Genomic DNA, 26,760 nt, shown 5'->3' on the forward strand with positions numbered 1-26,760 from the left:
AAATCCTGAATTCCAATAAATGTTAAAGGCTGAAATCAATGTTTATATGGAGACCAACTGGTCCTCAGTATCCTCTGTGGGCGTGGCTTGGGAGGCCCTTAAGGCGGTTCTTAGGGGCCGGATCATACAGTATTTTCACCAAAAAATCCAAAGCAGGAGAACTCATGGAGTTGAAAGGGAATATTAAAAGTGCAGAGGCAGGGGGCCTGGGTAGCTCAGTGAGTAAAGACACTGACTACCACCCCTGAAGTTCAAATCCTAGGTCTCCTAAGCAACCAAATTGGCCTGGTTGCTAGGGAGGGTAGAGCCACATGGGGTAACCTCCTCATGGTCGCTATAATGTGGTTACAGAGCTGAAGTGCCAAATGTCATCTGATGGCCTCAGAGAATTGACCTGATTGAAATACAGATATAATACTATTTTGTCGCAGAAGGTGGAGTTTTGGCTATTCAGGGCAAGACAGGGGACAAAGCAGGAAAGCTTTTGGCTAGATATATTAAGCAGAGAGAGTCTTTTTCTACTATTCCCTCAGTGAAATCAGCTGGAGGTGAAATATTTACCTCAGCCATTGATATTAATAATGCTTTTAAAGAATTCTGTCTTGATCTCTACAGTTCCACATCTTCATCTACTGATGAAGATATTAAAAACCATCAGAACTCCCTAAACTGACAACTGAGCAAAAAAATTCTCTTGATTCTGAGATAACGTTGGAGGAGCTTAGCAAGGTAATTAAGGCCTTGCCTACAGGCAAGGCTCCGGGGCCAGATGGCTTTGCTGCTGAATTTTTTAGATCTTATGCTACAGAACTGGCTCCACTTTTGTTAGAAGTTTATAGAATCAGAATCATTAAAGAATGGAAAGTTTCCGCCAACCGTGACACAAGCTCGGATCAGTCTAATTCTTAAAAAGGACAAAGATCCAAATGAGTGTAAGAGTTACCATCCAATTTCCCTGATCCAGCTAGACATTAAAATACTGTCAAACATTTTGGCTAACCTATTAATTTATGACATCTCTTATACATATAGATCAGGTGGGGTTTATTCGGGGCCGCAGCTGTTCTGATAACATTAGGCGTTTCATCAATATCATGTGGTCAGTGGCGAATAATCCGAATTCGGTCACTGCCATCTCACTTGATGCCGAAAAGGCTTTTGATATGGTAGAATGGGATTGTCTTTTTAAGATTTTGGAAATATACAGGTTCGGGAATGCTTTTATTGGATGGATTAAGTTACTTTATAGACACCCGGTAGTGGTGGTATAAACAAATGGATTAAGAAATCTGAATGTCAACGCAGACCTGTGCAAACTTAATGAATCAGATCTAAAAGGCCCAAAGGCAACTGTTTAGCACAGAAAGTTGTTTGGATCCATTTTCATCAGAATTCACTTAATTTTCAATGACACATGACTTTTCACTAATTGCACTCAAAAGCAGCAATGCATTTCAAAAGAAAGCATTACGAGTCAGAATGCATCATTAGAACATGTTTGCATGCATGATAAGACATAAACAGTAATTTTAATGAAGTCTGAACATTAACACAGAACTGTGGAAACTTTCTGAAAACAGCTCAAAAGGCCCAAAAGAAATTGTTTTAGCTCAGAAAGCTATTTGGATTCATTTTTAATCAGAATTCACGTACTTTTTAATGAAACATGACTTGTTTCTAATTTCACTCACAGGCAGCTGTGCATTGCAAAATAAAATATTACAAGCTAAAATACATCATTACAACATGTTTGCATGCATGATAAGACATAGTCATTTATTTTTTTTATTTTTTTATATTAACAATTTTTATTGATTCCAATGACAAATCAAATAAACATAACGGTCATTTTACGGCCATCCCTTCCCTCTAACATCTACTCGGATAATCTCAGAAATTTGGCCAGAATTGATCAGGGCCTGTCTCCCTTAGCGGATCTTCGAGCTGGGACTCTGTGAGCTTGCTTGATTTCCAGCTTGTGGCCTGTTATGTCGAGCAGACGCGGGAAGAGCTCGTCTAGGAATTTCACCATATCTCGGCCTTCTTCATGCTCAGGAATTCCAACAATTCAGACTTTGTTTCGCTGGCTACGATTCTCAAGGTCTTCCAGTTTTTCCAAAATGCGTTCCAAATATACTTTGGTCGCTAGAGGATCAGCAGCTAATTCTCCGATGACTCCAGATAATCGATCCGTCTCTCGACATCTCCGATTCTTGTAACCAACTCAGAGAATTTCGTTTCCATCGCAGTAATCGATCGTCGTATTACAGCAAGATCCTCTAAGTCAGCAACAACTTTCGTCAGCATCACAGACATGCTCGCCAGTTGACGCTGAATTTCTCCCGCCGCACAGTCCAAACCGAGTCCCTGGTCTGCGGGCCTGTCAGAGGTTTCAGCTTGAGCACGTAAGTGTCTTTTAATATCTCCAGAGCCCAAGGTATTTGAATTCTTTGCCATGTTGACTTCAAAGAACAGATATGTAGCAGGGTGTATCGAATCTCACCGTTTTATGACATAAAAATAATTCAAAACTAGCAAAGTGTCAGAGCTCGCCATTTACACGTCCAACTCTCGCATGGTGTCACATGACCTTGCCTCTACAGAATTATTAATTCCTTTTCTAAGTTCTCAGGATACAATTCAATTGTCAATTGGTCTAAATCCGAAACTTTGGCTCTGACAGCTTACCTTACTGCTTAAGCCGGGTGCCTTCCAGTGGCCCAAACAGGGATTTAAGTATTTGGGCATTTTATTCCCAGCAAATTTGTGTGATTTAGTTAGAGTTAATTTTGACCCCTTAATAAAAAGGTTTTCTAGTGATGTGGGCTTCATTACATTTATCTATGATTGGGAAGGTTAATGTTATTAAAATGAATTGTATTCCAAAATTCAACTACCTGCTACAGTCTCTCCCTGTAGATGTCCCCCTCTCTTATTTCAAGCAATTTGATAGCATAGTGAAGTCCTTCATTTGGAATGGTAAACATCCCAGATTACATTTCAATAAATTACATAGGCCGATTGACAAAGGTGGGCTAGGACTACCCAAGATTTAGTTTTACACCCCGTTATCTCGCATTTGCACTCGGTATGGACAAAAGTGTCCAGAGTGTTTAATTCTGACATTTATTTAAATGTTGCCTTGAGCACATAATTATGTAATAATAAGTCCCCTTTCTGCTGGTCAGAGTGGCTTGTGAGGGAGGTTAATATGCTCGGTGACCTATATGAGAGTGGAGTGTTGAGATCCTTTGAAAATATGGTTCAACATTTTAGGATTCCCAGATCTCAGTTCTTTAGGTACTTACAGCTGCGCCACCTGCTCTGTACTATATTTGGGAGTAGCATACACCCCCCTAAAGCGGCAGATACTCTGGGAGTGGTGATTACTGCTTTTGAAAAAGATCATGAGGCATCAGTGTATTAATTCAGTGTCTGGGGGACGGAGCTTCAAATTCTCTCAAGAGATTAAGTGAGAAAGATTTAAACTTGGTATTGGAGGAGAGAGTGTGGGCTAGGATTCTGAAAAAAGTCTACATCTAGAGATGCAAGGGTGTGCCTTATGCAATTTAAGATTTTACATTGATTTTATTGGACCCCTTCTAGATTGTATAGGCTTGCTCTTAAAGACACCCACCTGCTGGCGATGCCAATCAGAAGATGGGGACACAACCCATGTTTGGTGGTGTGTTAAGATCCAAGAATTTTGGTTGAGGGTTCAGAGCTTTATGCTTGTCCTACTGGACACTCAGTTTTCATTTTGTCCCAGACTTTGTATCTTAGGCAATGGGGTGGGGATAGACATATAAAAAGTTGGGTCCTAGCCAGAGTTATGATCGGCAGACGGATCATTCTCAGAGGATGGAAGTCGGCTGGAGCACCCTCATTTCAGGAGTGGTGCAAAGAGATTGGTGGGGTACCAGCATTCGAGGAGGTGATATATAGAAGGCTGGGAAAATGGGATTTGTGTAACAGGAAGTGGGGTAGATATTTGGCCTTTTTGGAGGGTTCCTGGGGAGGGATAGTGGAGAGGGATTTGTAGTTTTAAATGTATATGTGCATTCTTTTTTTCCTCCCCTTTTTCTCCCTGGCTTAATGTATATAATATATTTATTTTGTGAAATGGATCAATAAAAATGTGTTAATAACAAGAAATCCTGTTTTACGCTCCACCAAATTTTCACTGGCTCAGTCTGTCCAGCAGAGCCCTTGTTTAGAGCCACAGTCTGGCGCCATGGAAATATCAGTGAACCTCACATAGATGAGGTAACACACACTCATCACCTCACTTAACCTTGAAAGGATGAGTTAATATGCACAAGCGTAAACACTTGCATGACTGTATTCAGCACCACACCTCAGACCAGCAGGGTTGCTATTCAGGATTTTGTACTTCAGTACTTTATTGATGCAACAGACAAATATTGTTATTGTCCTTTTGTCAAACAAAAGAGAGCATCTGTAACAGGCTTGAGTTAATACAGTAAGATGATGATAATCAGATTTTTGAACCAAGTGGATTTTGAATGCAACTTCCAAAAAGTGTTTGTATCTTTGATAATAAAGTTGTAGGATTATTAGGTTAAAAAAAAGTGTTTATCAAAAACGTTGTGGCTGAAATCACCCATTCACATGTCTAAACTTGGTCAGTCCAATTAAGTGCAAATTTTATCTCACCAACGCCTTAGTGAGCCAGGACTGTCACTGGTGCTCCCTCAACAAAAATAGATGATGGATCTACAGAAATGTTGGTTTCTGAATGACAACTAGTGGTCACTGCTTTTCCATTGAACTCTTGAATGGTATTAGTGCCCAGAGCTTTGGATTGTGGTGTGATTAGAATCCTTTTTCATGCACCACCACTCTCACTGGCTCAGTTAGTTTAACATAAGAAATGAAACCCTGTACAGTAGGGGATCTTGTTTAATGCCTTATGATGATGATGGTGGTGGTTGTCTCTCTGCAGGATTCTGGTGTCCACCATGCCAGCTGTGTTGTGTTATTTCCTGATATGGGTGGTTCCTCCTATAGAGCAGGGCAAGATAATGTGGTACCTGCTCTTCTACTGTCTCTTCCAGACTCTCCAGACAGTTAGTACACACACATTTGCTGTTGCAGAGCAATTACATTTAATTACATTTAACTGTGATGTTACATATTTACATGCTTAACTTGCATAAACACTGCCAGTCAAAAGTTTGTACCTACTTGGCTGAATGTCTTGTTTCTCATTCATTTTAAAATCGTTTAGATCTAAAGGCTTATGCTTGCTTGAAATTTGTTTTGTTGACAATGTAATCTATGAATGTATTTACAGAATTTTAAGGGATGAGTTGGACTTGAAAATGAGGGAAAAATAGCCAACAAGTGTTCAGGATAATTCAATACTTTGTAAAAAGAATCCCAGGTGGATACCTCATGAAATTGGTTGAATAATGGCCAAAATGTGCAGAGCTGTAATCTAAAGCGTGACTACTTTGAAGAAGCTATAATAAAAGATAGCAATGGTTTTTGAAAATGTTCTGGTCACTAAATAATTCAAATATTTCTGTATATAATAATAATATTTCTTGTGTAATTTTATAAATTTGATGGCTTTACTATTATTCTATAATATAGAAAATAGTAATACTAAAGAATGAGTTGGTGTGTCCAAATTCTTTGACTGGTTATATATAATACTTACATTTATTAATGCCATTCTAGTGAGCTAGTAATGAGTAACTACTCATTACTCATTACTCAAACTCAATTGTTTGTGTGTGTGAATAGTGTTTCCATGTGCCATACTCTGCTCTGACAATGTTCATCAGCACTGAGCAGAGTGAAAGAGATTCAGCCACAGCGTACCGTAAGAGCATAAACACATACATTTACACCCAAAGTTCCATACATTTGCTTGGTACATTTCCAATACTGTAACACTCTCAGCAACTTTACATTATGATGACAGACCTGTTCCTCTCCAGCATACTCAATCAGACTGATGCTCTAACTTCAAATATGCCCTGTTTACACTTCTTTGTTCAGACAGACAGCAAAAACATAAAAATGTAATATGTGACTCGAATCCAATGAATTGTTTTTTAACCTCATAAAACACACTAAAACCCATTAAAATAAATCAGATTCAAACCATTGGTTCTCTAATTCCAAAATTCTTGTGTCTCTTGGCATTGCACTAACGCCTTAGTCATCACTATAGCAACCAATGTAGATGCAATTGACTGTAACTGATATGTATTAAAATACCAGATCTATTGACTACTCTGTCTGAAAAAAAAAAACGTATCTGATTTCTACACTTGTAAAATAACAGTGCAGAAAGCTCAGACGTGAAAAACAAAATGTGCAGCATGAAAAAACCTTACCGTCTCTCTCTCTCAGGTATGACTGTAGAGGTGTTAGGTACGGTAATTGGCACTGCTGTCCAAGGGCAGATTGTGGGCATGGCCAACAGCCCCTGCATTAACGGCACACCTCTGACTAGCAGCTCCAATCAATCATTGCTGGAAAATGTCACTAAGATCACAGTGGATGATAAAATATTTAATGAGGTGAGAGGGGGTTTGGTCAATATGAACAGGTAGAGGACAGCACCTGATCGTCACACTCACATCTCTCTCTCTCTCTCTCTCTCTTTCACAGAGGCGTGCATATATGATTGCATCTGCAGTCATAAGTTTGATCTACATTCTATGTGCTGTTGTGCTGTTTCTTGGAGTGAGTGAGCAGGAGAGTGAGTTACATTCCTTTTGCGCCACACACAGACAGACAGACACACACACACACACACACACACACACACACACACACTACAGACACTACCACACTAAAGAACCACTACAGACTGTAAAATACAAAAACATTCAAATAAAGCAATAAGCCACAAAAGCCCATGCGTTAGTGATTTTACCACAGTTAAGCAAGTTAGCCTGTTGCATTGTTGTAGAATGAACGGCCACAGATATGCTTTTATTGGCATTTAAAAGTGCACTCATTAATGTTTTGAATAGGATCTCTTGAACTTACACTGACCCCTAGTGGCATGGATGCAGCATCATTCAAACTCAATAGTTTCCAATTACAGATGCCATTATTCACAGTCAGCCATGTGTCCATTAACAGGGCTGTTACTGAGATTAAGCAAGAAGCCGGCTGGTCATGTGATTCTAACATGGCAGTCTCCCATGTAGAATAAAACAGCTTTTATAAGGTTACTGATATGACTGGAGCCTTCATCTCATGTGAGTGGTCATGATTTTATACATATGTTTCAAAAATACTATTCATTTCCTTAATGAGTAAGACACTTTTTTAGGAAAATATTACTGAGTGCACCTTTAACAATGGCTTTGAATGTGGCTCACCAATCATAATTTTGAGTCAGAACTATCTGTTTATAACATTACAAACACTACCTCATCAATAACTTGTAATTATAGCAGAATTTAATAATATTTGTGTTTCAGATGAGGGTGGTTTAAAAAAAGCACAGAGGCATGCGTCATTCCAGACCGGTCTGCGGTTGGTGATGGGTCATGGACCGTATGTTAAACTTGTGCTGGCTTTCCTCTTCACCTCGCTGGCCTTCATGGTAAGACAGATGCTTTAGAGATGCATTAAAAACATGTGAACATCTATGAACAGGCGCATTCGCTCTATAAAATCCTGCAGAGCTGTACTAATTTAACATTTTATGGATCTTCACATTCGTAATATCTCACAATCTACATCATTTAGTGTTTTAAGTGTCTTTGTGTTTTTTAAACAGGACCAGTTCTCAGATCACTAATGTCTGTGATACTGTGTTTACATATACAACAAAACTATAACAGCTTATCAAAAATCAGCTTATTATAAAACCTACCAATGCACGTAAACCACATTTGCTTGAGATTTTTACATTGTCTGGTGTTACTGGGCAAAAATATAGGTGTGCTGATTGATTTTGCTTTTATGATCTTTACCCGGTTAATTGACCTTACAAGCTGTTGGATTAATTAGAATTATTCTGTGAGATGTACACTATGTATGTGTGACGAGGAGGAGGGCGTGGCCAGGCCGTAGTATGTAAATGCAAGACAGTATGTGGGGGAGAGGGGGAGAGAGAAAGAGAAGGTACTGGAACTGACCACAGCACTGCTCTGCATTATAGAGATGAGCCACGTGTGTTAAAACAAAGAGCGACAGAGTGAGAGAAAGGCTGCCTGCCATGCAAGAGTTTAGGTTCAGTATAATAGTCAGCATTAGAATAGGTCTGCGATTAAAAATCAAGTTTAGAATTGATCTGAGATTGAAGTTGGGTTTGGAATGAAGACACTGTGCTTACCTCTGTCTCTTGATGGAATCTTATTTTGTGTGTTTGTTTTCCTTTCTCAGATGTTGGAGGGAAATTTTGCTGTATTCATCAAGTACACACTGGGATTTCGAAAGGATTTTCAGAATATTTTACTGGCCATAATGGTGAGAGTCACTGGAGTGTTTTCATCCAACCGCTTGAATAAGTGTATGTGTGCTTGTGAATTGTTCAATTTTGTGCTATAACAGAACTCTCAGGTTTGGATGAGGTTAGCTGTCTCCATAGCAATGAAAGACCTTTTCTAGTTTAGAAGCCGCATTGATGTGAGTTGACACATGAAAAGAGTGTTTGTAACTTTGGCAATCTGTACAGAATTTAAACTGAAACTCAGCATCCATGAAATAAATGTGGGAAAGATACCCACCATTACATCATATTATATAATATGGTAATAAGGTTTTGTAGTAATAATTAATGCATGGTTTCTTTTCCCAGCTGTCCGCCACTCTCACCATCCCCATGTGGCAGTGGTTTCTCTGTCGGTTTGGGAAGAAGACTGCCGTATACATCGGCATCACAGTGGGTATCTCATTCTCATGTTGCATTGATGTGAAATGTGTGTGATGGAAGTGCTCATGACCTGTGTGTGTGTTTCAGTGGGCGGTGCCCTTCATGATCCTGGTGGTGTGTGTAAAAAGTAGTCTCATCGTATCCTACATTGTATCCATTGCAGCTGGTGCTAGTGTGGCTGCAGCCTTCCTCCTGCCCTGGTGAGTGTTTGTCTGTTACTCCAGGACCAAAAAAAACACTATTAAGTGACATAACAGAATAAAATATTTCCAAAAACATTTATAATATTTTCTAATAAAATGTCCAGAGTAATGAACATAATTAAGGGTGAATGGAGTAAAATTACTTTTTACTCGAGTTGCCCTCTAAGCAAGGAGAAATGAGAAGTAGGTAAAATGTGCCCAATTGTATTTTAGGATGATATACAGTATATACTGTATATATGTGCTTCTGTTCCAGGTCCATGCTTCCTGACGTGGTAGATGATTTTCAAGTCCAGAATCCTGACTCTCACGGTCATGAGGCTATTTTCTACTCCTTCTATGTTTTCTTCACCAAATTTGCCTCTGGAGTGTCACTTGGAGTATCAACATTGGCATTAAGGTAACTCTCTCTCTCTTTCTTCCTTTTTCTGTGTTTACTGATTTACCACAGTCATGGAAAACCTAAAACAAATAAAAAGGGAATTTTACATTTAGATTTCCAGGGCAGAGTTGTACCAGCTGTGCGTAAGGTCTCACGTAAGTTGGGATGTAAAGTTCACACTATGGACTTAGTAACTACTAGTTAGTTTGTAACTAAGTCAGAGCTTAATTTGGTTGCACCACTTGTTCTTAAAGCAAGACTTAGCTAGTAGGTCGTAAGCGCTCCGTAAAGTAATGCATAGTCGCATAATATAACGTTTATCTGAATTAATCCAATAAGTAGCCTTCAGATTTGTACACAGAAGTGTTAAAAAGCCGTGCATTTCAATTTGATCTTGTTACGGTTGATGATCAAACCTTGTTTGCTCACATAACTGTCAGCTGTAATAAATGATATCCCCATTAAAATAAATAGTATATTTGCCCTGTGTAAATAACAATATATAGGAACTGTATCCAAAATACATATGGGGAAATACTAATACTGCAGGCTGGAAAAATTTACATTTTATTCATTTTAATATCCTATATATATTGAATGTGTTGAAATTTGACACCGGGAGATGCACCCAGAAAACTGCACCATTAGATCAGTTTCATGCTGAAGAGCCGCTTAAAAGTACGTTGTTTTTTTTCTCTCTCTCTCGTAAATGTAAACGGTGTAAATGTCAACATCATACTGTATGTCGAAAGGATGGAAGCCTGTCACGCAAAACATGAGCTCACTGATGTCATAAAATATCAGTCTGCTTTTTTATTCCAACCGTTACTCGTGGTCGGAGGTTGCCGTAAATATTTAGTTTATACGTAGGGTTACGTTCTACCTAAGTTTAATGGTGCAACGCTCAGATATTTAGTAGTGCGTAAATTGTGACTTAGTGCCCATTTACTCCACTACTAGGCTAAGTTGTAACTTAGCCCTGGCCTTGAAAAATTTTCCAAAACTTATAAAATCCTAAAAAAGTCATGGAAATTTCAATATTGAATATAGATTTCTAGTTATAGCCAAAGAAAATTTTCAGAGCAGAGCATAAGTAGTAACTATTTATTAACACTAATTACTAAGTTTGTCACTTTAATAACTTAAGAATTAGATTTGCTCTGCACACTGTGGTATGTGCAACCTGCATACCTACTGCCCACAAAATCAGAAGTGACACACACAAAGTCAGACTTGCACACTTGCCTTCATATTTCACCTGTTTCCTTTTGCTTTCTGTCTCTTCAGTTTTGCAGGTTATGTGACGGAAGGTTGTGTTCAGCCTGATTCAGTGAATCTGATGTTGAAGATGTTGGTATCGGCTGCTCCTGTATCACTCATAGCTCTAGGGCTGCTCATATTTAAAGCATATCCCATCGATGAAAAACGCAGGCAGTACAACAACAAACAACTGCAGCTGCTACTGCGGTAAGACATAGACACACTTATGTCTCATCCAACTAGGGTGACCAGATGGCCATGACAAAAAAATCGGGATAAAATAGGTTCGTTTTCAGGACATTTTACAGCAGACATCTGCTTATCATGAATTCGCATGGGATAAGCGATGTCTGGTGCGTCTACTGCATTTAGACTGCCGTTTAACTTTATTGATCTATCAGGAAATGTATTTTGCTGTACTGATTAATTATGGAGAAAATAAACATAAGCATATAATGGGATCATTAGAAGAAATGTATTGGAATATCTGGCTATTTGGCAAAAAACTACAGATTGTAATGCTATATTACTCTCTTGAATTAAAAAGAAGATTTTTATGGTTCTGGTCATGTTTTGTAATTTTATTTTAACTTCAGGAAAATATGTTCCAAAATGCGGGGCTATTTTCCTAACCAAAAAGAAAACACAGTAATTTCTTTCTCTTTAAATAAATAAACGCGTGACCCCATCAAACACTTGAGAAAAACATGCATAAATCCATACGTAACAGTCAGTGTTATCTGAGGATGTCAGACGCGTCTTTTCATTTTCTGGTGTCTTTGAGCAAAGACTTAAGACATGGAAAACTTCATAAACAACAATAGTTAAAGTGCTCACAGACTTTGCAGATTCACTGGCTTTTTACCAGCATGTCAATTCGCAGTGGAGTACCTTTACCTAGAGTTATTTTTTCAGGGCATTTTATAGAAGATAAAAGACCTTGAAAAAGTCCGGAAAAGATACAGATATGACTGTTTCAGACAGGATTAAAATCAATGAGAAGCTCTGATAATTATTACATTGCCCCACATCCCTGTATAATACGAAGCCTGAATAAGGTTTATGACATCACATGGCTCATTGATACAAGGATGCAGTTTTACTGACGGTATGTCAGAGGATGTATATTATAGAAAGGGAATGCATTTTTTGATATCTGAATCCACTGAATATACTGTTCGACCCTATCATCCCTCCCTCCCCGGTTTTTGGCTTCTAGCAGGTGAGTAAACTTTTCTTATGGGCTGACAGACAGCAGCAGATGTGGGAAGGAGTGATGAGGGGGAAAGTTTCGCTCAGCAGAAAAAGTCCCGCTGATTCTGAAACTGCGGGACTGAACGATTCTCTCATTATTCGTCGCAAGTTTCTCATGATAGAAAAACATGAATTTAAGCACAGCATTTATCATTTTTGTAAAATATAAGGCTAATACTGATTATCGGGACAAAAAGCATCCTGACTGTAACTCCGTTGGGATGTGGGACATAGCTCGTAAAATCGGGACTGTCCCAGTTTTATAGGGACTACTGGTCATCTTACATCCAACATCTCAAAACCACATGTATCCAGTGTCCCCCCAGTGGACTCAATTGTAACTACGAGTTTTGATGAGAGATTCAGAAGGAACAGTGTAATTCCGTGCTGCTCACGGCAGGAAAATGTGGAAAAGAAAATGAATTTCTGATATTTGAGTTGTGTTTTTAATACTCAAGTAGCTGGTGTAGAATGAGTACTCTAACTCGTACACATCCATAGTTAGCAACACTTGAGTTTCTCTAATAGTTTCTGTTGAAAATAAGTGTTGTATCGTTTTCCTCATCTGCAGGCGAAGTGACGACCAAGTCTCAGAAATGGAGGCCTTACAGCCTGAACTCAAAGCATAAAATACCAGGGATGGCTATTCCCTGCTCTGGCCTACAGAGGGGGCCAACATACATCATAACCACAGCAAAGAGGAAATCAGTCAGCTGAACTTTTAGAGAGAACTTTCCTCACTCAGCTGGTTAACTGGACCAATGGAGGATAGAGATAAACCTTTATATATCTGCATTACCATCCTGAATCTGCATATTTACACAACCTTAACAACTACAAGGCACTTTTTGCTGCTTTCTAACAGCTCTTCCTGGTGAACAAAGGGAAGCTTATAAAGCGAGATAAATATGACGTTCAGATTTGGAATAACCATACACTAACACATCAGCTTGCAACTCTCTTTTCTTGTTTCTTGAGATGTTGGATTCACATTATTAAATGTTAAGGAGTTGCATTTATCTTAGAAAATCTTTTTCAAAATTGTGAATTATTATTATTATTATTATTATTAATAAATATATATTATTGTTGTTATTATTATTATTATTTTTATTTTTATTTTTTATTTTTTTGTACTAATGGGATTTTGGGGTTAAATTGAAAAAAAAAAATCTCTTTCCACTTCTTTAAAGATCTGAAACCCTTGTGCTCTGTGTAGGCCAATTTATTAGACTGAAGATGACACTTTATAGTTCGAGCCAATTTTTATGATTCTGTATTTATTTATTGTGTCTTAAACTGAGCAAAAAAATGATGAGATTTGCTAAAACCTGATCAAATGAGATTATAGCAATTCACATAAATTAATGTATTTCTTTACTGCAGTCACAGCTAATGGGACATCAATTCTCTGCATGTACTCAGCTGTGCCAAAGGAGTCAATAAGAATATCTGTAACAGACTACAGCAACATTTAGATGAAGGCTTTAATTTTCATTTGTGCAGTTTTTTTTTTCCATCATGATTTTTCTGCATTTCTTTTTTTTTCTTTTTTTTTTTTTTTATAAATGTTTGTGTCTTTGTGTGTGTGTGTGTGTGTGAGAGAGAGAGAGAGAGAGAGAGAGAGAGAGAGAGAGAGAGAGAGAGAGAGCGCGCGAGAGAGAGAGAGAAAGAGAGAGAGCGAGAGAGTGAGAGAGAAAGAAAAGTGTTTGAGCACATGAAGCAATTTTAACTGTTTCACTAACTGTTAAGACCATAAATAATGATTATGAATCTATAAATAATATTGTGAGTTCTCCTAGGTACTGAGGGTTATCTAGAAAGAAATAAGCTATGGGCATTGTGTGGTGCATAGCTGTCTGTAATGTGTTATACCTGCAGTCTTCATCTCCCTGTAAACTTAAGAGATGAAAATGAAGCTGGAATATTTTCTCTATAGTTTTATGTCTGTAGAAATTGTCTTGTTTTGTCCAGCGAATGAAGGTTGTAAAATGTAAAGTGTTAATAGAGAAACAGTTTCTCTCAAAACCTCAAACCCTAAGAACACTACACAACTACAAAAACATGTATAATATATGTATCCTTAATTGTATAGCCTGACACATTTGTTTTGGGGGCTTAAAAACGGCTTTATTGTATGTAATTTTACTTGTTTTGATGTGTCTTAAATATTATGCATAAAACAATAAGTGTGAGGAATCAGTGAAGTTTATTCTTTTTTTCTGCATAATTTTCCAAACACATTACATAAGATTGTTGTGGAATTTTAAGGGGAATCTACAGCAGCTGTTTTTGAAGTCATGTGGCGCCCCCTAACGACCAATATCGCAGCGTGCGAGTGGAAATCGAGCCACAGTTTTCCTAACTAACCACTGGGAGGCGCCATGATGCCGCTGGACTGTTTTGTGGTTTCGGTCTCCGTAAAACAAACAAAACAAAAAGTTCATGCTCAACTTGTGCCGATGTCTCTCATTACAACGCAGAATTAGGGCGTTTTCAAAACGGCAGTTTTGCGCCCTTGAAGGGCACTGCGGGAAGGGGACGACACTCGAAAGTTTGTTCCAAACAAAAGTAAACACTTTTTTCACGAAGAGCCCCTTTACAATACTAATAGTGAAGTGTACATGCATGCAGTACTTTCATGCTGCCTTTAGAGTCCCCACATTCAAGAGATCTGTCCTTCGTAGGGAGTAGGGCATAGGGATGATCACTTTCAATTGGCAATCGCCCACTGTTAATGATAGCGTAACTAACGTTGGTTCATAGCTTTACGTCATTCACCCACTTTTGAAGCCATGTGGCGCCCTCTAGCGACCACAGGCGCACAGTGTGAGCCGAAATCAACACAAGAAAACTAGGAGGAATCGATGTGGCATTGTAACTGCTTTCATATTCTGTCGTACGTTCCTCTATGTATTATTTTTTGCACTGATTTTCAAATTATTTTATAGAAACCAGACTTTCTCGTGACATTTAATATGAAAATACAGCTGCTGATTTTTAACTCATGTAGCGCCCTCTAGCGACCAACATGCTAGCGGAAATCAATTACTCAAGTGTCAATCAACCCAAGACCAATCACATCTTATCACCAACTGAGCCTTTCTCAAAGAGCCCTTTTGATTGAGCAGTGTTCACATGCAGGATACATGCTACCTGAAGCATAAGCTAACTTTCTTGTAGATTTATAAATAGTCCTTCTCACCATCTTAATATGAACGTGATCACTCTTATGCGCCTACTTCTAAATTCAATTCTAGTGTTTTTCTTTGGCCCACGATTAATTCATAGTGTCTCTTCACTATCCATATTAGATGAGAAAGTCGATCAGCCACAAACATCACACGAGAAACATCCTGTAAAACGTATACTGCGCGATCCGTTCACAAACACAGCAGACATCACAGGCCTGAAGCAACACTGGTCGTTACCTGCTGTGTGGATCCCTGAACAACCCGGCCGAACACCTGCGAGGGTCCCACCTGAATCCAACCGTCTCCCGGGCGTGTCTGCGACCTGCTCAAAGACCGGTTTGGTCTTAAGGGTGAAGAAGAATTTCTATGGTTTCTCGGCCGAGGCGGAGGAGCTGACGCTCGGACAAACATGCAAAAGTAACGGAGTCATTGAGCCAAAGGACGAACTGCTCTTCACGTACGCGCTCACGGACTGCCAGAGTGAACAACAGGTGACATTTCATAGCAAAAGACACTGATTTCTTATCTTTTGTAAGTTCTTAGGAATAACACGTCTCTTTTAATCTAAAAGGTGCTTCCTGATTATATCGTCTACAAATTTGTGCTTCATTATGTGCCGCTGTCACACCTACAGCCTTTCCGGTCTCGAGTGAATGTGCGCGTGGAGTGTCGCTTTAAAAGGTAACATGTTTACTGACAAGAGCAATTTACATAGCAATACATACAGCTCTGGAAAAAATTAAGAGACCACTGCAACATTTTCAGTTTCTCTGGATTTACTATTTATAGGTATGTGTTTGAGTAAAATTAATATTTTTGTTTTATTCTATAAAGTACTGACAACATTTCTCCCAACTTCCAAATACAGATATGGCCATTTAGAGCATTTATTTGCAGAAAATAACAACTGGTCAAATAACAAAAAAGATGCCGTGTTTCCAGACCTCGAATAATGCAAAGAAAACAAGTTCATATTCATTTTTAAACACAATACTAATGTTTTAACTTAGGAAGAGTTCAGAAATCAATATTAGGTGGAATAACCCTGATTTTCAATCACAGCTTTCATGCGTCTTGCATGCTCTCTACCAGTCTTTCACATTGCTGTTGGGTGACTTTATGCCACTCCTACACTTAATAATTCAAGCAACTCGGCTTTGACAGCTTGTGGCCATCCATCTTCCTCTTGATCACATTCCAGAGGTTTTCAATGGGGTTCAGGTCTGGAGATTGGGCTGGCCATGACAGGGTCTCGGGATTCGGTGGTCCTCCATCCACACATTGATTGTCCTGGCTGTGTGGCATGTAACATGGTCCTGCTGGAAATAACAATCCTCAGAGTTGGGGAACATTGTCAGAGGTGAAGGAAGCAAGTTTTCTTCCAGGATAACCTTGTACGTGACTTGATTCATGCGTCCTTCACAAAGACGAATCTGCCCGATTCCAACCTTGCTGAAGCACCCCCAGATCATCACCGATCCTCCACCTGGTCGTCTAATGGTTAGATGGAGACCTCGAGAGGCCTTTAAGCCACAGTGTCTCGCACCCACTGTGAAATTTGGTGGAGGATCGGTGATGATCTGGGGGTGCTTCAGCAAGGCTGGAATCGGGCAGATTCGTCTTTGTGAAGGACGCATGAATCAAGTACCTAGAAATAGTAAACCCAGAGAAACTGATAATTTTGCAGTGGTCTCTTGATTTTTTTCCAGAGCTGTAAATAAAAATGAACAATACAAATGACAGAGAATAGAAACTATTAAAAGAGGCTGTACATTCATAATAAATGTATTTTTTTTCTTTGTGTTCGAGAACAAGAAAAATGTTACTTATGAATCAATCATAAAAATTAGGAAATTCAGTCTTTTATCATTTGTATTTATGAATAAAAACTCAGGGCCCAAAGCAAGGTGGCCCACTAAGGTGTTTTATGGTATTAGTTAAAGGAATAGTTCACCCAAAAATGATAATTCTCTCATCATTTATTAACCCTTATGTCTTCGCAAATTCTTGTTTTTTTTTACTTCTGGAAAACACAAACAAAAGGGTGTATGATGTGTGCTTGTCAATGGGGTCCAACACTTTAAAGCTCCAAAAAGCACACAAAGGTGCTTGATGCATGCACAGAGAGCCATACACGTGAAAAGCGTTTTTTTACATGGAGTTACATTTTGGTTCGTTCTAAACCAAAACAGACCAAATCGCTTTAGAAGACATGGATTAAACCAATGGAGTCGTATAAATTACCTTCATGCTTCCTTTTTGGAGCTTGGAAGTGTTGGACCCCATTAACTTGCATTTTATGGATATATTCACATCATATCTCCATCAAAATATCTTGATTTGTGTTCCGCAGAAGAAAGTCATAAAAGTTGAGTAAATGATGAGAGAATTATCATTTTTGGATGAACTGGGGGAGGAGAGACCTTGAAAAAGAAAATGTTATCATGAATAGTGCAGAATAATCTTTTATTGTTATTTCTTAAAGAATAAGCAGAGAAAGTTTTGTTTTAAAATTTTTTTGTAATATTTGAAAACCTTTGTCCACAAAATTAAAGTCATGTGGTGTAACAACATGTACAGTGCATTCAGAAAGTATTCAGACCCCTTAACTTTTTCACATTTTGTAATGTTGCAGCCTTATGCTAAAATACTTTAAATATTTTTTTCACACCAATCTTCAATCCATACCCCATAATGACAAAGCAAAAACCAGATTTTTGATAACTTTGCAAATGTATTAAAAAGAAAAAACTTAAATATCACATTGACATAAGTATTCAGACCCTTTGCTATGACACTTGGAATTTAGCTCAGGTGCATCCCATTTCTCTGGATCATCTTTGAGATGTTTCTACACTTTGATTGGAATCCACCTGTGGCAAATTCAATTGATTGGACATGGTTTGGAAAGGCACACACCTGTCTATATAAGCTCTCGCAGCTAAAAATGCATATCAGAGCAAAAACCAAACCATGAGGTCAAAGTAACTGCCTGCAGAGCTCAGAGACAGGATTGTGTCGAGGCACAGATATGGGGAAGGCTTGGTATGAGAGGTGACCAAGAACCCGATAATCAGTCTGGTTGAGCTTCAGAGATCATGTGTGGAGATGGGAGAAACTTGCAGAAGGACAACCATCACTGCAACACTCCACCGATCTGGGCTTTATGGCAGAGTGGCCAGACGGAAGCCTCTCCTCCATGCAAGACACATGAAATCCCACTTGGAATTTGCAAAAAAGTACCTAAAGGACTCTCAGACTGTGAGAAACAAGATTCTCTAGTCAGATGAAATGAAGATTGAACTGTTTGGCCCTAAGCATCATGCTGGCGGTAGCATCATGCTGTGGGGGTGTTTTTCAGCGGTAGGGACTGGGGACTGGTCAGGGTTGAAGGAAAGCTGAACGCAGCAAAGTACAGATATTGGGCCGAAGGTTCACCTTCCAACAGGATAATGACCCTCAGCACACAGCCAAGACGATGCAAGAGTGGCTTAGGGACAACTCTGTGAATGTCCTCGAGTGGCCCAGCCAGAACCCGGACTTGAACCCAATCGAACATCTCTGGAGAGACCTGAAAATGATTGTCCACCAACGGCCCCCATCCAACCTGACAGAGCTTGAGAGAAACTGCAGAGGAGAATGGAAGAAAATCCCCAAATCCAGGTGTGCAAAGCTTGTTGCATCATACCCAAAAAGACTTGAGGCTGTAATTGCTGCTTCAACTAAGTACTGAGTTAAGGGTCTGAATAGTTATGTCAATGTGATATTTCAGTTGTCAAAAATCTGGTTTTTGCTTTGTCATTATGGGGTATGGAGTGTAGATTGATGTGAAAAAAAAATTATAATTAAAGCATTTTAGCAAAAGGCTGAAACATAACAAAATGTGAAAAAAATAAAGGGGTCTGGATACTTTCTGAATGCACTGTTGTAGGTTGCGTTTTTGTAATTATATGACCAAAAAAAGAAAAAAGTAACTTTTTTTTTTTTTTTTTTTTTAAATTAATGGTTATGTACACTTTTTTTTTTTTTTGTAGACAATGCAATAAATTATTTTATGAAATATATGAAACCCAATTGGACACAAAGATTACATTTCTACGAACTTAACGTGTTTGAAACTAGATTTTTTAAAAAGATTTCTCATTTTTATTATCTCGGACAACCTTATTGGTCAATGACCCCATTTCACAACCCTTTATGCCAGTGTTTCTCAATCTTGTGCTGCACTGTGGAGCCCATGACCAGGTTTGAGAAACACTGTTCTATGGGTTTTTACACAGGCACCATCATGTGGACCGTCTGGTTGTACGACCAACTTGGCAGACACTGTTGCACAAAAACATCAGGAGCCGTTCGGGTGACTTCAGGATCCAGCTGATGGACGGTAAGCACAACTGGCGGATCACGGGCAAGTGCAATCAGAGTCTTACACTGTATGAACCAACTTGGATGAATAGATTTAAACAACTGGAACTATTGCTATGATTCCTGTCTGCTGTTTGAGTGCATTGAATAACCTTTATAGGATAGTCCACCCAAAAATGAAAATTCTCTTATCATTTTCTCACCCTTATGCCATTCCAGATGTCTATAACTTTCATTTGCTGAACTCAAATAAAGATGTTTAGAAGAATTTCTCAGCTCTTTTGGTCCATACAATGCAAGTGAATGGGTGCCAAAATTGATGCTCCAAAAATCACATAAAGGCAGCATAAAAGTAATCCATAAGACTCTTGTGGTTAAATCAGTGTCTTCAGAAGTGTTATAATAGGCGTGGGTGAGAAACAGATCAATATTTAAGTCCTTTTTTTTATTAAAAATTCTGCTCCCTGCTCAGTCAATCTCCACTTTAACTTTCATTTTCACATTCTTGTGTTTTTGGTGATTCACATTCTTCATGCATATTGCCCATGGATTAAAACACTGGAACTGTACGGTTACTTTTATGCTGCCTTTATGTGCTTTTTGTCGTGTCAAAATTTTGGGACCCATTCACTTGTGTTGTATGGACCTACAGAGCTAGAACATTCTTCTAAAAATCTTAATTTGTGTTCTGCAGAAGAAAGAAAGTCATACACATTTGGGATGGCATGATTATGAGTAAATGATGAGAGAATTTTCATTTTTGGGTGAACTATTCCTTTAAGGCCACAAACATACTCTACACTATTACGTACACAAATCCAAGCATTGTGCATACATAAAGTAAAGTCTTGGATTATTCTTTTTTCAGATCTGCTGTCAATCATAGTCACTATAAAATTATAGTAATGGTCCTACATATCTATATTTGTGTGTTTGCCTATGCTCTAGACTCCTGGTCATCTCCAGTTAGGTCTGCTGTGTACTTGCTGGGTCAGAAGGTGAATGTTCAGGTCTCCTCTCGACATCATTACCTTGGTGTCAGGCTCTTTATTAACCGCTGTTATGTGACTACGATCAACACTTTGAGCAAGACCAAATACAGCATCATAGACAATTATGGGTAAGATTAATCTTTATCTGACCATATAAGACTGACTGACATTTGCACACAAAAACTCACTTTGCTTTCTCCCATACACACCCAGTTGTTTACAGGAGAGCCGTAAAAATCCTGGTGCTTCTAGATTCAGGTTCTCCAAAGCAGATAATGTTGTTCAGTTCTCCTTTGCTGCTTTCCAGTTTATTGAGGCTCCTGATGCCCGGGTATGTTTGTTAGTTTTTGCAGTTCTGTATAGAATGAATTTGCTCAGATTTGGTTTGAAAAGTGGATATACATCTCTTTGTTACATCACTTTGCATTTCATCGTATTCTAAACAGTGTTGGGTGTAATCTGATAAAGTAATTTGTAACTAATCTAATTAAGTGTAGTGAGTGTAACACATTCAATTTAAAATTCAATTCTTGTAAACTTTACTTGGGTCATGCATATTTATAAAATATTATTTATGTAGAATGCTTTTAAAACAAATTATGTTCAAATGTATGTCTTTTCACGTTTCTTTGACAGCTTGAAGGGCGTGTGCCCCCTAACAGGTCATTTGTGCATGTAAACGTGCTGCTCTTACACAGACAACGTGTGTGCAATAAATTATTTTATGAAATATATGAAACCCAATTGGACACAAAGATTACATTTCTACGAACTTAACGTGTTTGAAACTAGATTTTTTAAAAAGATGTGTGGTCATGTAAACACGATAAACAGCGTTCCTTTATCGGTGTAATGTCATAAACGGCATAAGAATAAACCGATCGACACGGGTAGATTTTTGCCCATTACGGTGATTTCGCATGGCATGTAAACACCTTAACCTGCGTCAAAAGCAAAGAATAACGGCATTATTTCAAATCTTATGTAAATGCGGTTTTCTTGCTTTGTCTGATTTTAAATAAGCAGATTTTTGGGAGTAATCGGAATGTTGGTGTGCATGTAAATGTGCTCACTGTAAGAGAGGAACGTGAGGTGCAATGTGTATGATTTGCATTTGACTATGAACAAGGAGGAAACATAGACATTATTTTGAATTTGAGTAGAAAAACAAAAAAAATTGGGGGGAACATGTTTTAAAATAACTTAATTAGTAATGTGATTACTTTTTAAATCAAGTAATCAGTGAAATCAGTAATCTGAATAAAATTTTAGACAAGTAATTAGCAATTTGTAGTGAATTTAAAAACAAATTTTTTTGAATAACTTACCCAACACTGACTTAATGTGATTTTTCTGTTCTAGGTCACACTCCATTGTGAGCTCTCTGTTTCTGGTGGAGGCCCTAGTCCAGTGCAGAAGTCTTGCTTCTATAGCCACACACACAACAGGTTAACAAGCATATGAAGAAACTCAAATGGCTCTTATCTCTTTAAATTGAGTTTCCATAATTGGTGTTCAACTTAAAGATTCCTTTTTCTTTTTCCCTCTCTCCTTTTCTTTCTTTCACACTAGGTGGATCTCTGTGTTCGGTCAAGACTCTGTCTGCGACTGCTGTGATTCTGTCTGTAATCAGACTAAGACCAAACAAATAATATATGAAGGCAAGTCCAAGCATCAGTACCGTCACTTCCTATATGCATATTACGCAGTCTGTGTAGGGCACCAACTCCCTAGGGGGGCACCAGATACTCCACCGGCTGCCCTTACTCGCATGTTATACATTATTCAAGGACCCGGTAGCAGTCGCAGAACACAGTCGATCGCACTCACACTTTCTCACCGCGCAACCCCCATCCCCAGTGGTATGTGGTGGACCTTTTTCTGATTAACTTTTTTTTTTTTTTTTTTTAATTGATTCTTAATATATTACATAGTATAAATTACAATATGCATGAACAGAATCAAAAAATTATCCCCTTTTAACCCCCAATATCACCCATCCCCCTCCCAATCCCAAAACATCAAAAGTGGGACTTGTTAATACATAATTTGGGGTTCAGCCATATACTTGAGGAAACATTTAGGTAAGTATCAGAGTTGAACATGCAAGAAACCTTTGTCCATACTGAATGTAAGTGTGAAATAATGGGATGCATTTTTGCTTCTCTAGGCAATTTAATAGAAAGATTTTGCAATGGGGCAGAGGGGCTCTTTCTGGTGGAAGAGACAATAGGCCAGGTGTCTTAGATTAAAAGCATAGTAATAAAACAAAATTTTGGGGAGGCCTAAACCTCCTTTGTCAATTGGTCTATGCAACTTACTGAAATGCAACCGAGGCCATTTACCATTCCAAATAAAAGACTTAGATATTCTATCAAATTGTTTAAAATAAGAAAGAGGAACTTCTAGAGGGAGAGACTGCAGTAGATAATTAAATTTGGGGATGTAATTCATTTTTATAACATTGACCTTCCCAGCCATAGACGAATGTAGTGAAGCCCACCTATCAACATCACACAAGAAACTTTTCATTAATGGGTCAAAATAACTAACTTAATCTCTCAAATTTCCTGGAAATAAAATGCCTAAATGCCTTGCTTGAGCCATTGAAAGGTTGAAAAAGCTATGGTAGAGCAAACCCTCTCAGGCTGCATCAGTAAAATACACAATTTGTAGTCTTTATTGATGACTGAGTGCAGGCAAAATTACCCACTCACACCATTGATATAATGAAATATTTTGCATAGCTTGTCATGGGCATGTAAAAGTCTTGTGCCCATCCTTGCCGTCAATTCTCAACTTAGCCAGATAAAGCAATGAGAAGCTTACCTTCTGTTGGTGCAGCAATTTTTTCCACTCTTTGAATCTGTCCTGCTTCACTTGATTCGCTTTAGCAGAGTCTAGAAAAACCACGATGTTGTGTTCCTCCCAGCATAACTTGCCTTTATTCCTCGCCACTCGTAGAACAAAGTCTCTGTCAGCCGACCGCAAGAATCTTGCCAGGATGGATTGGGGTCTGTCACCCACCCCGGGAAGCTGACCAAGAGCTCTGTGCATGCGCTCTGTGATCTCGAGCCGGCGGCCCGCTGTGTCGATCAAATTCGGAATAAGCCCCTCTTAAAACTTCCCCATATCCTGACCTTCCTTTCCCTCAGAAATTCCAACGATACGAACATTATTATGCCTGCTCCAATTTTCCATATCCTCTAGTTTTTCCCACACGCGTTCCACATCAGCCTTGGTAGCAGGCGGGTTATCCTGTACCTCTCTTTCGGCTGACTCCAGAAACTCGACCCGTTTTTCTACATCGTCCATTCTTGTGATCAGGTTGGAAATTTTTGCCAATATAGACGTGATCGCTCAATGTATTTCTGCAAGGCCCTCTATGTCGGTCGAGATTTTAATCAGCGCTGCATAAACGCTCGAGATATCCCGACATACGTCATGAAGCTCGCTGCTGTCGCCATCTTGATCCTGCAAGTTTCGAATTTTTAGACTTCCTGCCCTCCCAGCACAGTTTAGCAAACAAAACTTTTACAGTTCTCACCGGTTAATATTGCTTAAGGATAATTGTAGCAAAGTTTAAGTAGAGCTCACCTTCAAGCGATCAACATTCGCGTAGCATCATGTGACCCCCTGTGGTGAACTTTTGAAATGAGGAGGCAGAGTGCCGTCTCAGTGTCTTTTTATTTTTTAATAGAAGGCCATTGTAAATTTCAGTTCTCGTTAACATTTACATAGCTTTCAGGCTAAACCCATACCCATAATCTGAAATTTTGTATATCAGAACATATGATATAAAGAGTAGGCCTACATAAACATATATGATAAAGTCACATACTTGCTCATAAATGCAACAACATATTAGCAAAATAACAAAATACTAAAAATGGCTGTATAGTAAAATTATAGTATGGTAAAAAGGTGTACTGCCACCTCAGAGAAGTTGCTACTGTCTGTGACATGCTGCATATTTAAAGGTGAAATGTTATATCTGTGCTGCCAGCAGCACCAAACCCCCCATTTTCGATTGTTCATTAAACTGGTAATCTTTGAATTTACTTAGTGTGATTCAAAAATGCTATGTATGGATTTTAAGCAGATCCAACACATAATTTTTTTTCAGTGCTGTAAGGCCTTTTATTTATCTTTTAATATATACATTTTTTACTGTTAGCTAATCACTAGTGGTCACACATTTTTCAGCTTTTCCATGCACTTTTATAGCTATAAGAATGTAGCTCTAAAGCATAGATTTGTTTGATTACTTTGTAAAATTAGCACTCACAACCCTGAGCTGCAGGAATAAGGTGAAGGAGAAATCGAGGTCTTGAACTCTCTTTTTTGTTTTCTGTGTCAGGATTCGTAAATAGTGATCAAGCAGGCTTCCCTAACCCATCTCCTCTCTCAACTTTGGCTTCCTCAACTTTGGACTCCTCTCTTTTGACATTTCAGAATGATGATGTTAACTGGTTTGAAGACAGATTGGCCAAAGAGCCCCAGAGGTCACTCACCCACAAGAACTTCATCACCTCTGTAACACCTGCACCCTCTGAAGGCCATGCTAAGAGACGTCATGAGTCTCACACCAGCACAGTACTTAGAGAAAAGGAACGAAAAGCAAAAGAGGTAGAGAAACAAGAAGATGTGGAGATTCTAATGGCTAATAGTGAGAGCTTTGTGGGGTCTGAAAAGCCAGAAGTAAATGCAAGGTTTAAAGCCAAAGAGAAGGGGCAGGAGTTGGAGCAGTTTGAAGGATTGAAGAACCACAGGACTGAAGTTGCATCCTTGGGTTGGTCAGGAGACAGGGTGATGCAGAATAAGATCAGTGGGCAGAGTAACTGGCCAATGAATGTTCAGGGAGTGGGGGAAGGTCCCCAGAAGGGTGAAGTTTTCATGAAGACCTCAATTATAGTAAATGAAACGATGGATGAAAGTTCCAACATAAATGAATCAGCGCTGGGTGATGGTAAACTGCAGGATATGCTTCTGTCATCCATCTCTGAGGAGGAAGAGAAGGAATATGACTTCTCAGGAAATGGAGAGGAAGTTTTAGATGTCTTGCCATTGTCAGAGTTTGAAGACAAGACAGAGTTTCCAGTCAGATCAGATGAGCTAATGGAGCAAGGTGTTGTGAGAAGACTTGACCTTAGAAAATATTATATAATTCCAGAGGAGATGTAAATCAACTCTTGACTTTTTGAAATGCCTGTATTTTTGTTTTGATATACCAAAGAACCAGGTAACATTGAATAATAAAAACTGATATTTCAGAAAATGTGTATCCTTGACTTATAAAGGAAATCAGGCACTAATAGAGCTCAAGAGTCTGGTTCTGGAAGTAAAAATCCCATTTATGTTTCCAAAGGGAAATTGATTATTTACGATACCTTTTAAAGACACACCTACCGTGAGCTCTGAGGTTGTTCAACAATGGTAAATGCTTCTGCTGAAACCATCAGTCTGTTATTTCAACTGTATTTTAAAAAAGTTTGTTCATTAGCAGAATTCCTGGTGAAGAGCTACACTACGCATGATCTAGAGAGGAAAAATCCACCAGAGAATCGCAGCTAACAAACCACGGCACAAGAGCCTAGTAGCGTCTGCCATTTCCATTACGCAGTACAAATAACACAACCAAGTTGGTCTCTGTACACTCTCAATCTGCTTTTATATTTCTATTAGGGCTGTCAATCGATTAATTTTTTATCAAATTACCTGACATGCAGATTAATTAATCGCACACAATCATTATTTGCTGAGAAAGGCCCCTAAATAGAGAATTCATTGCATTATTTTGGCTTAGACAATACAAAAAGTGGTTTTAAGAAATGTTTCAAAATACATTTTTGTGAATCAATATTTTCCCACAAATGCTGTGGATAGAGCTTAACTTGTACTGAACATTGAATATTCCTTTAAGAACTCAAAATATTGCATGTTTTATATTAATAGAATTGAACAAGCCTACAGTTCACAGCAATCTGTTTTGCATCGAGTTCGTCAATATGTCCAGTTCTCACAGCACACATTCCTGTGTTCCTGTCTGTGCTATTTTTATTTGTTGCTCTGTCAAGATAAAAGTTGCGAAAACTGAAAATCTGGTCTCAAGATTTTGTTGTTTCGCCCATCTGTTGTACTAAAGTGAGCCGTTCTCATTCTGTGGCTACACTGCTTGTGAGGTTGTTGAGGCGAGCTGCCACCTATTCACATGGCTTGTAAAAACAGATGTACTTCA

The 26,760-nt window shown here is 38.6% G+C and overlaps 2 protein-coding genes and 1 long non-coding RNA gene across 4 annotated transcripts in view; 2 read left to right on the forward strand and 1 right to left on the reverse strand.

The window, feature by feature from the left end:
- LOC127413893 (sodium-dependent lysophosphatidylcholine symporter 1-A-like) overlaps positions 1–14,183 on the forward strand; it is a 50,887-nt gene extending 36,704 nt beyond the window's left edge. For both annotated transcript variants that reach the window (XM_051651455.1, XM_051651456.1), the window contains exons 4-14: positions 4,967–5,090; positions 5,773–5,851; positions 6,388–6,557; positions 6,649–6,739; positions 7,473–7,597; positions 8,383–8,466; positions 8,798–8,881; positions 8,960–9,072; positions 9,332–9,475; positions 10,745–10,924; positions 12,543–14,183. In XM_051651455.1, the coding sequence (XP_051507415.1) occupies positions 4,967–5,090; positions 5,773–5,851; positions 6,388–6,557; positions 6,649–6,739; positions 7,473–7,597; positions 8,383–8,466; positions 8,798–8,881; positions 8,960–9,072; positions 9,332–9,475; positions 10,745–10,924; positions 12,543–12,600 (1,252 nt within the window). In that variant the 3' untranslated portion in view covers positions 12,601–14,183. The remainder of the gene's footprint in view (positions 1–4,966; positions 5,091–5,772; positions 5,852–6,387; positions 6,558–6,648; positions 6,740–7,472; positions 7,598–8,382; positions 8,467–8,797; positions 8,882–8,959; positions 9,073–9,331; positions 9,476–10,744; positions 10,925–12,542) is intronic.
- Positions 4,989–8,516, reverse strand: LOC127413917 (uncharacterized). Its single transcript, XR_007892710.1, has 3 exons — positions 8,333–8,516; positions 6,372–6,522; positions 4,989–5,109 (listed from the first exon to the last, which is right to left on the reverse strand). It is a non-coding gene; the product is annotated as an uncharacterized LOC127413917 (long non-coding RNA).
- Positions 14,184–15,050: 867 nt separating the features above from the next.
- Positions 15,051–25,758, forward strand: si:ch211-67f13.7 (uncharacterized protein LOC565426 homolog). The gene is made up of 8 exons (XM_051651454.1): positions 15,051–15,656; positions 15,737–15,846; positions 19,446–19,549; positions 20,479–20,650; positions 20,736–20,853; positions 21,885–21,970; positions 22,095–22,183; positions 24,883–25,758. Exons 1-8 carry the CDS (start codon positions 15,186–15,188, stop codon positions 25,704–25,706), a joined length of 1,974 nt encoding a protein of 657 aa, XP_051507414.1. The 5' UTR covers positions 15,051–15,185; the 3' UTR covers positions 25,707–25,758.
- Positions 25,759–26,760: the final 1,002 nt, after the last annotated feature.

This window comes from Myxocyprinus asiaticus, chromosome 23 (assembly GCF_019703515.2).
Source record: "Myxocyprinus asiaticus isolate MX2 ecotype Aquarium Trade chromosome 23, UBuf_Myxa_2, whole genome shotgun sequence".
Classification (NCBI taxonomy): Eukaryota; Metazoa; Chordata; class Actinopteri; order Cypriniformes; family Catostomidae; genus Myxocyprinus; species Myxocyprinus asiaticus.